Source organism: Bacillus rossius, chromosome 1 (assembly GCF_032445375.1).
Source record: "Bacillus rossius redtenbacheri isolate Brsri chromosome 1, Brsri_v3, whole genome shotgun sequence".
Taxonomy (NCBI): Eukaryota; Metazoa; Arthropoda; class Insecta; order Phasmatodea; family Bacillidae; genus Bacillus; species Bacillus rossius.
In genome coordinates, this window is record NC_086330.1 from 17973246 (window position 1) to 17988287 (window position 15042).

General features: G+C 36.4%; 1 protein-coding gene across 2 annotated transcripts in view; it reads right to left on the minus strand.

Annotated features, from left to right (window-relative positions):
• LOC134532737 (small conductance calcium-activated potassium channel protein) overlaps positions 1–15042 on the minus strand; it is a 768096-nt gene that overhangs the window by 321074 nt on the left and 431980 nt on the right. For both annotated transcript variants that reach the window (XM_063369557.1, XM_063369548.1), the window contains exon 2: positions 5177–5981. In XM_063369557.1, coding sequence (XP_063225627.1) covers positions 5177–5956 — 780 coding nt within the window. In that variant the 5' untranslated portion in view covers positions 5957–5981. The remainder of the gene's footprint in view (positions 1–5176; positions 5982–15042) is intronic.

Genomic DNA, 15042 nt, shown 5'->3' on the forward strand with positions numbered 1-15042 from the left:
TTTCGGTCAAGTGTGTAAAGTTTTAACTCAATTGGATGAACGATCCGCGAGCGCATAGGAAACGAACAAAATAGAAGACGAACATTTATTAATTTTTATATTTAAGAAAAATAAATAAATTCTATTAAAATGGGGTAGAAAGTTTACCCCTGACAAAGCTACGTATCGGCTATCCGCATCACCGGACTTGTTTGTATGGTCCACGAATTAATTTTTTTGCAGTATCGCCAACTCTCGCTTGAGATCTTAAATATTTAAAAGTCAAATTTATTAAAACAGGGTAAAACGCTTACCCCCCATAGAGCTCGAATCTATCTGCATTACCGGACTGCTTTGTAATGTCTCCGAATTCTCTTGTTTGTAGGCTCACTAACACAACGCCTAAGATTTTATCAATTATTACAGAATTACACTCGAGATCTATCTCACAGGAGTCGTGCATTTTTCCGGGATAAAAAGTAGCCAATGTCGCTCTCCGGCCCATAAACTGTCTGTATGCCGAAAATCATGTTGGTCCGTTGCTGCTTGAAATAAGGACAAACCTACAAACCAACAAACACACTTTCGCATTTAATATATTAATTAAGTAAGGATTCTCGGAACATTTTCTTAAGTTCTACAGTCATTGCATCTACTTTCAAAGCAAGAAGACATTTTCATTGGAGAGATGACCTTGAGACGTATGTTGGCATTATCGTTAAATTAAATAAAATTAATAGCAATGTTGTTGCGTGAAATCTGTATCGGTTTGGTATAAAACTAGAGATAACCAATTTATGTGATCAATTATTTAATCACAGAGGTAAAATGTTAGGCAGTGGGTATGTGTAATCTTTGCTATGTTAATAATTGAACTCAAAATGAACATAAAGCCCTTTCCCACTTTTTTTCATTTGCGTATAAAAATATTATTTTGGTCATAACAATGTCAAAGCTAATTTATTGATGATGTATTGTTGACATTTTTATTCCACAACACTAAATTCATATGATATCTTTGCGATTCTTTCTTGCGAGTTATTTTCAAGCTATTAAAAAAAATTTGAATTTCATTATTTCTTAAATAAAATGAATAAAAGTCAATTTATTGCATATTTCTTCAAATATAAAATCATTCACCACAACAACTATAACCACTTAATTCTATTGCCGAACGGGGGATAGTTGCTTAGCAAACCAATTAATGGAAGGACATTTTCAAACTTAAATACCTTTGTTTAGTTAGAAGGGTACGCTTATTAGTCTTATTAATAATAATTTCTAATGAAGCAAACTTTCTTTGTGTCATAAATATATTAATTGTACAAACTCAGGGTAGTATTAAAGGTGCCAAACTCACGCGAATCAAGTACCGTTACGTACAAGACAGTGTGTGAGTTAGGTGTCGACGAGACTTCAAGTTGCAACGTGATATATTTTTTTATCGTTAGAAAGATTGTAAAAGTGTTTTGTACAAACCGTTTTGAGAGTTTTGTAAATATTTATTTAGGTTATAAGATAAATAAACGGTGTAAAAATTGCCATCTTGGACAAGTTGTCCACGCTTATGGAATGCTAAATTGCATGTTGGTACATAATTAGCTAAGTAATATGAAGAATTTTTACGTACCAATACGAATTTAATTTTTTTTAAATTTTCCTGTTAAAACGTGTATTTCAGACATCTAACTGCGCACATATTGTGCATAGCTGGCAGGTCCCTTTGCTAATATCGTCTTTCACATAATTCTATTGAATAAAAATTGATGAAATAAATACACTTTTACGTGAGTTAACATAGTAGAAACCATGTGTTGTGATATTGTTTGCATCTTTTATATTCTATAAAAACGTTTTTTAACTATAAGTAGGCTTCAAAACAAAACTTTAGGTTATTTAATAAAAAAAATAGCAATGTAGAGTATACCTAAATAACTGCCTTTGAAATTTTTTATTATTTACTTAGTAAAGATTATATATTGCTTATTAAAATATTATTATAGATATGTTTTCTGCTTATATTTTAGAAATAAAAAAATATATCCATATATCCTTTTCAAACTTTAAACGAGAAACATTATACTCTCATCTGAACTAGTGACATTACAAAATAATTATAAAATATTATTTTAGCTAGCAACAAATAATAATTATTAATTTTGCAATATTCAAATATATATAAATCGTCATTTATGATAGCAAAATTAATCATAACTTTGCGAATACTGATTTTTTTACTGCGCCGGAATTGTTCAAATGGTCTTACTGTCATTTTCATTTATTTCCTGAGCCTCCATCGAATATTAATCTTATTCAAACGATTGTGATTCAAAAAGTGGAAAAAGTTAAGTAGTAATGTAATTTGTGTTGACTGCGATGAATAGTTCATTGTTTTTAGTATTCAAAAGTAAATATTTAAAATTAAAAAAAACTCTGCTAGTCAAAAAATTCTCCTGATTTAAACCACTATGGTGCGCATGGTGCTAACTTGTGAGCTATGGGAAACTACAGTACATCTGCAGCTACAAACTACGGTGACCATGGCTTTTGTTTCATGACCTTGTAACTGTTTTTCAGGCATCCAAGTCCTTAAGCCTAGCGGTTGTGTAACGTGGGCATGCAAGTTGAACAAACATGGGCGCAGAACTTCCTATAATTTTGACATCCATTGGGAAACTATTGAACCTATCTGCTGTAAACACTTGCTAAACTGGACTTCCCCTTTAGCTGTAGGTTACAACACAATCGATAAAATAAATATAAAAAACTGTCTAATAATAATTATAATTATTTTCTAGACGTAGGTAAAATAACTGAATTGAAGCTCCCAGATTATAAAGTTAAAGCGAATTTATTTCATTTGTTTACTTGCTCGCTTTCAAATGACAGTCATAAAATTATTTAATGATTGTATACAATTATAACTATAAGGGTTGATCAATGTTTTTTGCATATTGTGTTTATTAAATACAACAATGTATACTTTTTATCCCCGTTCGTGTGAATAAAAATATTGCTTGAGAGCTCAAATACGAATTAACTGACAAGATTTCTACCACGTGAATTAAAGGCAAAGAAGACAGTGATTTCTGCGCCCTTGTGTACAACAGCGCTACTGCATTAAGCTGTGTCATAGCCACGCTCTAAATTATTTTGCTCTAAATTGTTTTGTTTTGTTCGTTACAAGCATAGAGCCGCCTACTCAGCGTAACCATCAGTTAACAGCTACTTGCACATTGTTGCATAAAGCGTTGCTACAGGCCCACGAGAGGTGGTTATGCGATAACAGGTGTAGTTGTTCCTCGTTTACTGAACACTTTTGAACATTGTTCTCGAAATAAATCTACTTAAAGCCACTTATACTATATATTTTTTTGCTTTAGGATGAACGCAAACAAAAAGACTGACAAAGGCTCGTAAAACAACAATATGTAGGTAGATCTCGAGATTCTGATGCTAAAAAAAACCATCATAAATTCACTTGTATAAAGTTTTCCGAAATATCGCCAAACAAATTCAGGAATGGTATCTTAAAATACAGCCTGGTCGATTACTTCTCAAATTAACCAGACAAAAGTAATAAACTTAAGTGATCCTCCTGTCCAAAGGAAGAAAAAAAATGTGAGCGATTCTTTCAGTATTCGCCAGTGATGTAACATCTAACCTTAGTAACGAGAATTTTTACGTGTTCACATGCTGCAAATACACTTATGATAAGAAATTCGGACACGAAATTTAACCTACAATTAAAAAAAAAATGCCAATTGTGTTTGACACGTAGTTTCTGCACTCGCCGCTAGTAGTCGCTGCCGTAGCAGCTACGTCTAATTTAAGAACGAAATTTTAAAGCGATAAATTACTTAAAAAATAATACTAAACCTCGGCTTTTGGTCTGAATTTCGACAAATAATTTTATTAGAATACTGCCTATCTTGTTAAAATTCACTGAACAATTAATACTTTTAACTTTTCCCTTTTGTGTTTGTGAACTTTGGTTCGCGCCATTCGGCACAGATGGCAGCACTGTTCCGTGCGACTTTCGTTCCATTCAAACAATTACACCCACCGATTCCCTTATACCGTGAGCGAAGATGTACACATTAAAAAAAAAAGGTTATGCTGGAGTTATCATAGCGTGACGGATGCGAAGCAAAGACGTGAGCGCGACATAATTAACACACGCGACAAAATTCCCGATTGCACAGTTTTTCAGTTTGCATCGTGTCGCGGGGACGATGTTAGTAAAATGAATTTCGTTTTCGAATTACGGTAACTATATTCGTAAGTAAAACATTTAAATACGTTCATACGAATTAATTTTAAAAATAATATATTAGTTTTTGATAAAAATATTTTTTTCAAAAAGGTTACTTAAAAAAAATTAGCAAACATTAATGATTATCATATATGCAGTGCAAGTGTTTAAGCAATTTTTTTTTTGTTTCGATTCGTTTGTCGAACAGTTGAAATCCGCATGTTAACAATAATGCGATATTCTGTTGTAGAATCGCGTCTTTCACGTCACGTCTTTCACAGTAATGTGAATTCAGGCCTCATTCAATTTATTTTTCGTTTCCTTATTGTTGAATTCATCTCTAGGGTCATTTTCAAAAGTTGTTAAAAAATTAACCACACTAGAAATAACTACAAGTTTTTTTTTTTTTTGCAGACTGCAGTTTTAAAACTGTGTTCTGAAATTACATGATATATTTAGTCTGCTACCTATTATGCAACATTGCTACAAAAGTTAATTTTCTCTCAATAAGAACAAATTGTTTCAGCCTAGAGTTTATAAATAACTTTTCAAAGCTATCTAAAATGATACGTGTAAAGCCCGTGCCTTAAGAGGTAAACAGTGTATGTTCGTTTAAGCTTAGTTTCAAAAGTGTTCAGATTAATGCATACAAAGTACTAACTATAAGCAATCGTGGCCAACCCTTGTGCCAAGTGCTTTCTAAAAAAGAGAAAACATATATATTTGGCTTTATTTTTTAAAAAAAAGTAAACGTACCAATGTTTGATTTGATCTAAAATTTAAAAGAATGACATTTAAATTTGTCAAATATTATACATTGGCAGGCCTGCCTACGTGGTTGTCGGGTTGGCCACCCCTGCACCCCGACAGTCCAAGGTCATGAGCCGCGCGAACAGGCAGCGCGACTGAGGCATCGACCCGCGCTATTAACTCTGGTAGTACCTGCTTGAACTGCCGGATGGCGCCGTTGATGCGGAGCGAGTCGGCGGCGATGCCGGCGATGCCGTCGCCCGGTTCGCGCAGCTGCCGCAGCGAGGCGCTGGGGTGCGCGCAGTGCTGGTGCGCGCAGTGGCCGCCGCACGGCGCCACCGCCGCCGTCGACTCGGGCTGCGAGCTCTGGCGGATGATGCGCGAGCTGTAGGGCGAGGTGGTGAGCAGCAGGCGCGGGGGAGGCGCGCCGCCCGCGTTGCAGTGGTGCGGGTGGTGGGGAATGTGGTGCTGGTGTAGCGCCATAGAGCGCACGCTCTCCCGGGAAGCGGAGCGCGCCAGCGGCTGCAGGGAGGACAGCGGCGAGTGCGAGTCGCGGCGCTCGCAGCGGCAGCGGGAGTGCGCGTGCGGCAGCAGGTGGTAGCCGGCGGAGGCGGCGCGGAGGCGGCAGGCGGCGGGGCCCGTCGCGCCGGCAGAGTGCGCCGGCACCGCCTGGTCGCGGCAGTGCAGCTCGATGTCGGGCACGGAGCGCGCGCTGCTCGACTCCTCCAGGCACACGCCCGCGCCGCTCTCCTGGCTGCCGCCCAGGTTGCTGGAGCCCGACAGCTGCGGGTGGCGCTGCAGGTGCGTGGTGCAGTCCTGGCGCGTGAGCACCGGCTTGGCGGCGGGCGCCGCAGCCACCGTCACCGCCGGCACGCGTTCCAGCAGGCTGGCCGTCTCGTCGCCGCTGCCGTAGCCCGAGTTGTCCACGGGTTCGCCCGCCGCCGCCGGCTCGGCCGACGTGGTCGCGCTCATGGCTCACGTCATGCCGTCACTCCGCCTGCAAGCACACCGGTGCGCCCTGCAGCGTCCGTCCGAACTAACCACAACTACTACCTACGCTTTACGTCCGCTCAAAGAGTTGAGAGAACTGTAAAATGTGACTTCATACCTATCCAAACCTATTTAAGATTTAAATGGTTCAGGGGCGTAGCCAGGGGGCAAGTTTATGGGTTCAACCCCCCACCCACTTAGCACCAAATATTTAATTAAATTTCTTATTCATCACTCAAACAAATTTCATATTAAAAATTAATAAAATTTTTACCATTACAATAATAAAATTTAAGTACCGAAAACTGCTAAAATAGCACAATTTACACCTTAAAATACAATTTTTTCCGGGGGAGTACCCCCCGGACCCAACGCTTTAATACGTTGGCGGGGGGGGGGGGGGGGGGGGGGCATGCTTCATAACACCCCCCATACACAAATCCTGGCTACGCCACTGAAATGGTTTCCCCGAAGCGTTTATCAAATCTGTAATAGGGCCAGTGCTTAATTTCTAAAGTTTTAGGTGTGGGAACTCTAAAGCGGGATGCTCAGACCGGGGGGTCTGGAATACCCCCCAGGAAGGAGGAGTGTCCGGGCCCCCCCCCCCCCCCCCCCCCGGGAAAAAGTTTTGAAAATTATAACTGTAAACCCACGTTTTTAGGCCATCCAGACATAATACTACAATTAGTTTTATAAAAAATTGATATTTTAATGGTGATTACTTTTTAAAGTGCTTGATTATGATGTAAGAAAATAAAAAAAGTGCGTTCCCTTGCGTTCCGGCACTCTTGGGAGGTAAGGGAACGCCGTTCCCTTGCGTTCCCACTGAAAATAACCCCTGAATAGGGCAAGACAGTAACTACGATGTCTTTTCCTGAACGCAATATTTAGACAAAGTCAGGCAGCCATGTATTTTTTTTTTTTTTGCAAAATAGCAGTGTTTTTTTTAAATATTCGTTTATTCAAAATATTTTTAAATAAATTTGGGAAAAAGGTAAAAATTATAAAAAGACATTCTACGGTGTTAAAATATAAATTGATTGGCAGAGTTTTATTCGCATCTTGGATGCCCTTTATTGGGTAGAATAATACATGGAAGGTAAAATTTTGGATTTAATATCTCAGTTATAATTACGTGACGACTTAATCGAAACTTTTACTTTATAGTATGTCTTAATATTTGTGCTGCTTACCAGCTGTCGTATTATGTTGGGGAAGAGAAAACACAACATCTAGCGCTTAACAGAGAAAAAATTTTTGAAAAAAAAAAATACATCTCAAGTTCAGATAAACAATGCTTCATAAAAAAAACACACACACAATGAGCATTTTAAAAAATATCAATTTTCGCCACCCGCGAAGTTCACGTTTCTGCCACGCGCACAGAAATAATCTGACGTAGTTCTGTTGCCTGCCGCTAGATGCCACTATAAGGCCTACAGTATCACACGTATGACGTTCACAAATGAATAATAATCAAGGTTTATATTTCAGAATTTGTAAAATTCTTTAAAAAATTCAAATTTTTCCTTCCTTTATTTTACGAGTCACAATTTTTTTTGTGTTCAGCCCACATCTATTATTTCATATCTTGTCAGAGTTCATATAGCTTAATTAATATGTGAAATTAATTTGTTTATGTGAGACATTTTCGATTATTTTATACACAAACATATCATTCAACTCAAAATAATAACAAAAAAATGCCACATTTTAATTAAAATTGATAACACATATTAACCATAAAAATATTGGTCCAAACAAATTGCACTAAAAAGTCAGCAATTAAAAAAATAATAAACAGTTATTTGTGAAATTTACTTCTTTTAAATTTTATTTCTCGTGATATCAAACGCTATTCACTCAAACCTTTAATTATTGCATGGTGTCTGCTTTACATATTTCCGGACAAATTTTAATTACATATTAAGTACTTACCTACACATTTACAGCCATATCGACTTATAAAATCATAGAACATGTAGTATCCTTATATTTTAAACAGGTTATTTTTGTAAAAGGGATGAAAACTGATTTCTTAATTTAAATATTTATTCGTGTTACTTTTTTTCTTGATTTTAACTAACATTTTGTCTTCGTGGCGTAATTTATTTTTGCACAAAACATGTTGTTGAAGAACTGTGTTCTAATTTTGGAAAATAAATCATGTAAGGGTAATTTTAGTAATGTTTATCTTTAGTTTTGTTTGAGTAAAATATTTCGCCGTCACTTCGAGTTCCTTCCATTTTTTTAATAATGGAATTTTTCAATTTAAAAGTGTATGTCAATATAACTTAAGTTAATGTTAGGTAGGACTAACCCATTTTTAATTGTATACTGCTTGTGGCAATAACTTAAATGTCAAGAAATTACTGTAGGTTATTTTTACCTAGATAAGTTATAAAAAAATCCAGTACTTTCATTCCCACCAACAAAAGAGGAAATAATTAATTAGAAAGCAAGCACCGAGCCAAATGGTTATTTAGGTCTGCCCACCCCCTCCCTTTTTTTCCCATTCCATCGAAATTGAATTCTGTTTACTCTCCTGACAATGCCTGTTTTTTTTTTTTTTTTAATTATTTAAAATATTTTTAAAAAATGCGTTAATTTTTTTCATTTTTAAGTTGTAAAAGCCAACACCCCTATTTGGGTCTTAAAAGGTGAGTTAAAAAGATTTTAGAAATTTAAAGTAATTTTTTATTACTCATTTATTTTTATAACTATCATAGCATACTCTACACGTTACTAGCCTTACATTTTTATTCACCATTTTAATGTACACTCATTCTATACCCCAGATTTTAATCTTGAAGTTTTGTATCAAATGGAGAAGTTTCCCTACGTACCGACAACACGACTGTCAATAATAAATAGTTAAAATAATAGTAAATGTTTTATAAAAATTAAAAAAATATATTAAAAGAAATAAATGACAAATATATCTGGCAAGTTTTACACAATCTTATTGAATCAACTAATACATAAGTATAGATATATATATATAATATATATCTTCCTACAAGCCTGTAATGCATATAAGCAAATTAATATAGCAAATATTTAATATTCTGGAAAAAAATTCTAAGTTTCTGTCTAAAAACTAACTAATTAAATTTTTCACTTTAAATTTTTGGAGATCACTTGTTAAATATTAGTCATGGATCTTCATACGGTTGTTGAGTTAACTCCCTTTATCATGAATTCACAAATATCACTTGGAGTGTATACTATCAAAAAAAAGTTACTTCTTCAGAAAAACATTTCATTTATCCACGTGCATGTTTAAGTTATTTGCAATAAAATACGTAATTGGGAAGTTAGAAACATGAGTAGTTTCTAAGTATATCCATTTATCCCGCACTAGAAAGAACTCTTTGTTTATTCAATGCACATTATTTGTTGAAAAGGCCATAAATTTAAGTTATCTCTGACATGTATAGTTTCGTCATTTTGACATGGATAATGGCTTTAACGTGTGTTGAATCCGAAATAGCCCTGTCGAAGTATCGTGTTAATTCTATATTTTATTGTTATGTAAATTAATAATATTGTTAAAACTATAACGCGTTGAAACTGGACCCATTACTGATAATAATGACGTTTATTGCATGGAAAGTTTTTTTCTCTCCTCAGCCAGGCATGGTAGCACGTGGGTAGAGAGGAGGTGATAGGGTTGATGAGGAGGGGAAAGGAGGGTGGAGAAGAGGAGGGTGATAGGGTTGATGAGGAATGGAAAGGAGGGAGGGGACGTGAAGTACGTGTCACGAACCCTCATACTTTGATGATTGTCAATATCACGATCACGAATGTTGCGTGATCAACCACGCAACATAAAACCTGGATAGAAAAAAAAAATATTTTTATTTTGTTGGTTTCTCATTGAAATTCATAAGACGCTGGTTTTGTTACAAATAACGGTAAAAATTCATTCAACTTAATGGCTATCGCTGAACACATAAAATATGTAACCTTGGACTAACAAATGCCCTATTGTTTTACCTGGCCTCCAGAATTTTGTACTTGTTTTCATCTTATTTTGAGATATTTTTAATGTTACTAATATAGTTCTTAAAGATGCCAGATAAATTTATAAACCTGAAATGCAGTAACACGAATAATCTACATTAACGCCTCTTCGTTTTTTGTTCTTTTTTTTTTACTGTGGTAAAAGCAAAATATATTGTTACACGTGGGAAAACAGGTTCGAAAATATAGTTGAGTCAATTAAATACCGTTTTATTTATTACATAATTTTAAAACTATTAAGTTATGACAAATAAAGTGTAAATCTACAAATTAATCGCTTTTGACGTGATAACGTCTTATAAATCGATGAACGCCGGCTGCACTCATCAAAAAGCATGACTCATTGGCACGTTCCGCCTGAGCCGAGCGTGCAAGAACCGGCCTACCACCGGGCGAGAAAATCTTCTTTAATATCAAACAGGTTAAGGCGGGCTTTTTAACTAATTCTTCGTGATTATATTTCAAAAAATTATTTAAATTAAATTTGCAAAAAACTGTAAATAATATTTGAAAATTAAAAAGTATGCAATTTTTCATCAATGTTTTTTCATGACGTTATCACGTAAAATTATCGTCCGTAAACCGACTTTACAGACAACCTCCTTTTTCATAAGGTCCACAATTTAGTCTTCCCACTGGAACTCGTCTCGACAGTAACTCTGTTGTTCGTCTCTTACCGCGCACCCCTGTCCCAACACACTGTCTCGCACTACTAACTCGTCCGCCGCACACACAACACAGTCCCGGATGCTTCTGTCCCCGATGCACCAATCTTCACAAACGAAGTCCATCGCTCGTTATCTGCCTGCCCTCTTCACTTCACCGCCTCGGAGGCTGGCGTAGCCGTTTTTTTACACCCCTCAGCTCCCTTCTGGAATGTTCTCGCACCCAAGCGCGGCTCCAGAGGAAGGGCGCAGGGGGCGATAACCCCTTCCGAGCCCAAATTTTACTTCTTATTTCTTTGTAGGGAATATTATTAACTTCAATAATTTCGTTAATCTGCTTAATTCTTTTTTCAATCATAATTTGTACGAAAATACTACATTTCAGTACTTGAAACCATATATTTTAAGAATATACCAAGGGCAACGTCATGATTATTAACTGCATTCTCCTGTGTGTGAAAGCCCTGCCCGAGAGGTCTTCCTGGAGCCGCCATTGCTCGCACCCCTTCAAAGTGTCGCGTTATCAGGGTCGGCTTGACACCCGAAACTCCCAGAACAATGGCGTTCTAGTTACGCCACTTCACGCAGGTGGGGTTCTGAGAATATGACAAAACCTCCAGAGCCGCAGAGAGTTCTCCTGTGTCATCGATAAAACGCTGTGGAAATAGGATAGTGGGAGGAGGGTGGTAGTGAGGTGTCGTCGATAATCAGATAAGTCGTATAGCACTGACGTACCGCATCTCACCAGCAGGCATGCGCGCGGGCAGGTCGAAAATTCGGCCTGCCTCTTCTCATCTACACTCCTCGTAACAATATGCTAGTTTATGTGAGTTTGATAAAAAATCTCACAAATCATTTTTGTGAGGAAATATTTACACACGTCTATGTAATCACAACTAAAAATAAAGGCTGTTAACGGTTACTTTATGTCAGTCAACAGCATTTGAAATACTCTAAAATATCGTAAAATTAATGATTCTAGCTAAATGTTTTTTTTTCTAACCTAACCAAAACTAAGTGTATTTCGTAGGACGAATACGGGTTATGGAGGTACCTAATTGCGTATCAGACCGAAGCCTATACGACTAGTAATTCTGGGATTAGCCATGCAGGAAGAGGGTCACATGCATCGTGTGCTTTGTGCAGCGACTGTTGCCATGAATAACTCCTCTATCATAAATCTATACTAAAACTATTTTAAGTTGAGCCAAAATAAAACCTGCTTATACACAGAGAAACCCTTGGCTCAGACGTGCGGGATGGGATAGGCATGCATTAACAGTGTAGAAGAATACAGAATACAGAGAAGGGTATACGGATGAAGAGTTAGTTGGGGCAATAATGTGGGTTTTTTTTTTTATTCCGACGATCAAGTTGCACGAGTGAGTGATGATCATCGGGTATGTCTGGAACTGTTGGGTGTCTGGATCAATTTCAATGTATCTTTAGGATTGCAGATTGATTTTATTTTCACGTATATATGCCATCACAACAATCTTACTGATTTTACACAACCAATATACATCTTTATATTTGTGTTACATTTCATTCGAAAGAACATAATGAATGCATGTTTTCTCGCCCGAAATATTCACTTTAAAAAAAATTATGTGGACACTGAACAAGGTGCGTTTAGTATGCTTTAAATAAAATTGAATTTTTTCAACTGTTTGTCGATCATGTGCTGTTTAAAAGCCTTCTTTCATTTCTTTTCTCATAGTCGTTTCGTGCTTAATTTCGTCAAACGTCATTGGATTGATTTTGCAACAATCTGTAAAAAAAAATTAACAAAGTGTTACATTTTTAAAAATTTTGTTGTTTGTTTTTATATCACTTCCTAGCTGCAGTACCCGAGCTGAACACATGGCCAAGGGGACATTTTTCGAAATCATGTGGACAGTAATTGTCTTATTTATTATTGATTATTTGGATAGATAAATACCAAAATCAGCTTAATACAAAGCCATGGAAAGTCAATTGTTAGAGATAGATATAACACATATTTCTCCGAAATGAAAATATATAGATCCTAGATAACCCCAAGGCAAGACGTGACGGACGCACCTTATGATAGCGCGTTTAATATTCAAGGCAAAGCCATCTACTGACGAAGTTCAAAACTAAACTGTTATTAGCGCAGTTACTTTGCGAGCCGCCGTGAGCTTTACTAAGCGGACGGGTCCCACCAAGGAGAAGGATATGCAGTTGCCAAACCTGTGGTAGATATAGAGATATGACACACACTGTTTATAAGGCTATGACTTATGGTTTTCTGTTATAAAAAACTTATATTTTAAAAAACAAAAAAAAACTGTTTTTATCGTTGAATGAACTAAACCTAAAAAAATTAAATTTAATAATGCCCCACAACTCTGCATAACTGAAAACGAGGGGTGCTTGATATGTCTTAAATTTTTTTCTATCAGGAATAAAAATATGATTTGTAATAGATTTTCTATCACTTATTAAAGGATATAGTCAATACGAATATTCAAGGATATAGTCAATACGAATATTTAAGGATATAGTCATTACGAAAATTAATATATGAACCTAATAATAATTAACTTAAAATTATTAATGGGTTGTTTCAGGGACAAAAATCTGTAGGATTTGCAAGTGGGGCCCGCAGAAATTTTCCAAGGGGTGGAGGGGCGTGGCCGCACGGCCCGAGAAATTCTAACTTGGGTCTAACTGACACGTAATATTTGGGTGCGGTGCCCGTATGCTGTACACTGCCCATTTTTTAACCTACATGCATGCAATAAGGAGAAAACTTTAGGAAATACAAAAAGTTTTCCATAAGATATAGTTTTTACATCAAACACGTTTCACAGTCATACTTTGGAAAGTGCAGGAAGGCCCCCCCTCAGTGAGCGACTTCTTAATTCCAGGGGGGCCTGGACCCCCCGGGGCTGTCTTTCCCCCTCCCCCGTATCTTTGCCCAGGGGATGCTTGATATCATTTGTCTTAAATTTTCTATCACTAATTTTAAGATATAGTCATTACGAAATTGAAAGAAGTGAGCACACCACGCTTTTAGTTGTGGTGCATTATTTGGCCGTTATACTAAAAAATTAAATTTAAATTTTATTTTATTAATTTTTATTTTATTCAACGATACAAGTGAGGTTTTTTTAGTTTTTTAAAACTATAAGTTTATTTTAATACTTTATAATCTTAAAATAAAATAATTGAATATAAGTACATAATTGAAACAAATTAAAAAGAGATACTAAATATCAGTTATTAAAGTATTTATTTGTTAAAATGACCTTAAAATTAGTTATTAATGTTCAAGTGTTCTAGTCATATCAGCTAATGCGACAAATGGAACTTTTATTGCTAGAGCAATCAAGATCTGGCATCCAGTGACTTTAATCGACTAAGAGCTTCATAAGCCTGCCCGACAGAAAAAAAAAATGCGATTCCAAATGAACAACTGCATAATCTACAGTTCAGCCTTGCATTTTATGAACGGTAGATGCTCAACTCAACATTAATGGAAACATTCGCCTTTCAGCAGTGCCATAGCTGTATTTTGCTGGAAACTTAATGGCTTTTGGTTAAATTGTATGCACACCATGTGTGCCGAAATGAACACGGACTGATGGAGTATTAGCATCATACACTTGATCACGCCCGAAGAGTGGCCACATATTTTTAGATATAGTACCCATATTGCCATTAACGAACCCTGGGCACATTTTCCATCATAACACGACCTCAGAAACCCTCTACATAAAAAAAATATATTTTTGAATTTTTCGAAATTTAGGAGCCTTAACCCGGCCTCCCTTTTCGAGGGGGATAAAGTCGAACTCCAGACACATTTTACACCATAGCCCGACCTCGGAAACACTCTAAAACAAAAAATATATATATAATTTTAAAAGTTTTGAAATTTAGTGGCATTATCCCCCCCCCTTTTTTTCTCGCTCTCTAGGGGGTGAAAGAAGAAACACGGACACATTTTTCACTATAACTCCACCTCAAAAAACTCTAATTCAAAATAAAAAAATTTTAAAAATTTTGGAAAATTTAGGGGCATTTACCTCCCCCCCCCCCTCCCTCTTTTACAAAGGGTACATTTTCCACCATAGCTCAACCTTTTGGATCAGAAACACGCCAAACCAAAAAAAGCATTGATGTGTTAAATTTACAAAATTTTGTTCTTAAAAAGATCCCCCCCCCCCCCTTGGGGTATCAGTCGACTCCGGAGTAAATTCCCACCATGCCTATATCTCATGGATACAAAAAAAGCATGGTTATTGCCCATAGCTCAATATAAAGGTTTTATAACCCTCGGAACCCCCTATCTATGTACCTTAACTGTATGGTCTTCAGTTATAAAAATATTGTATTGTCAGAGGTTCT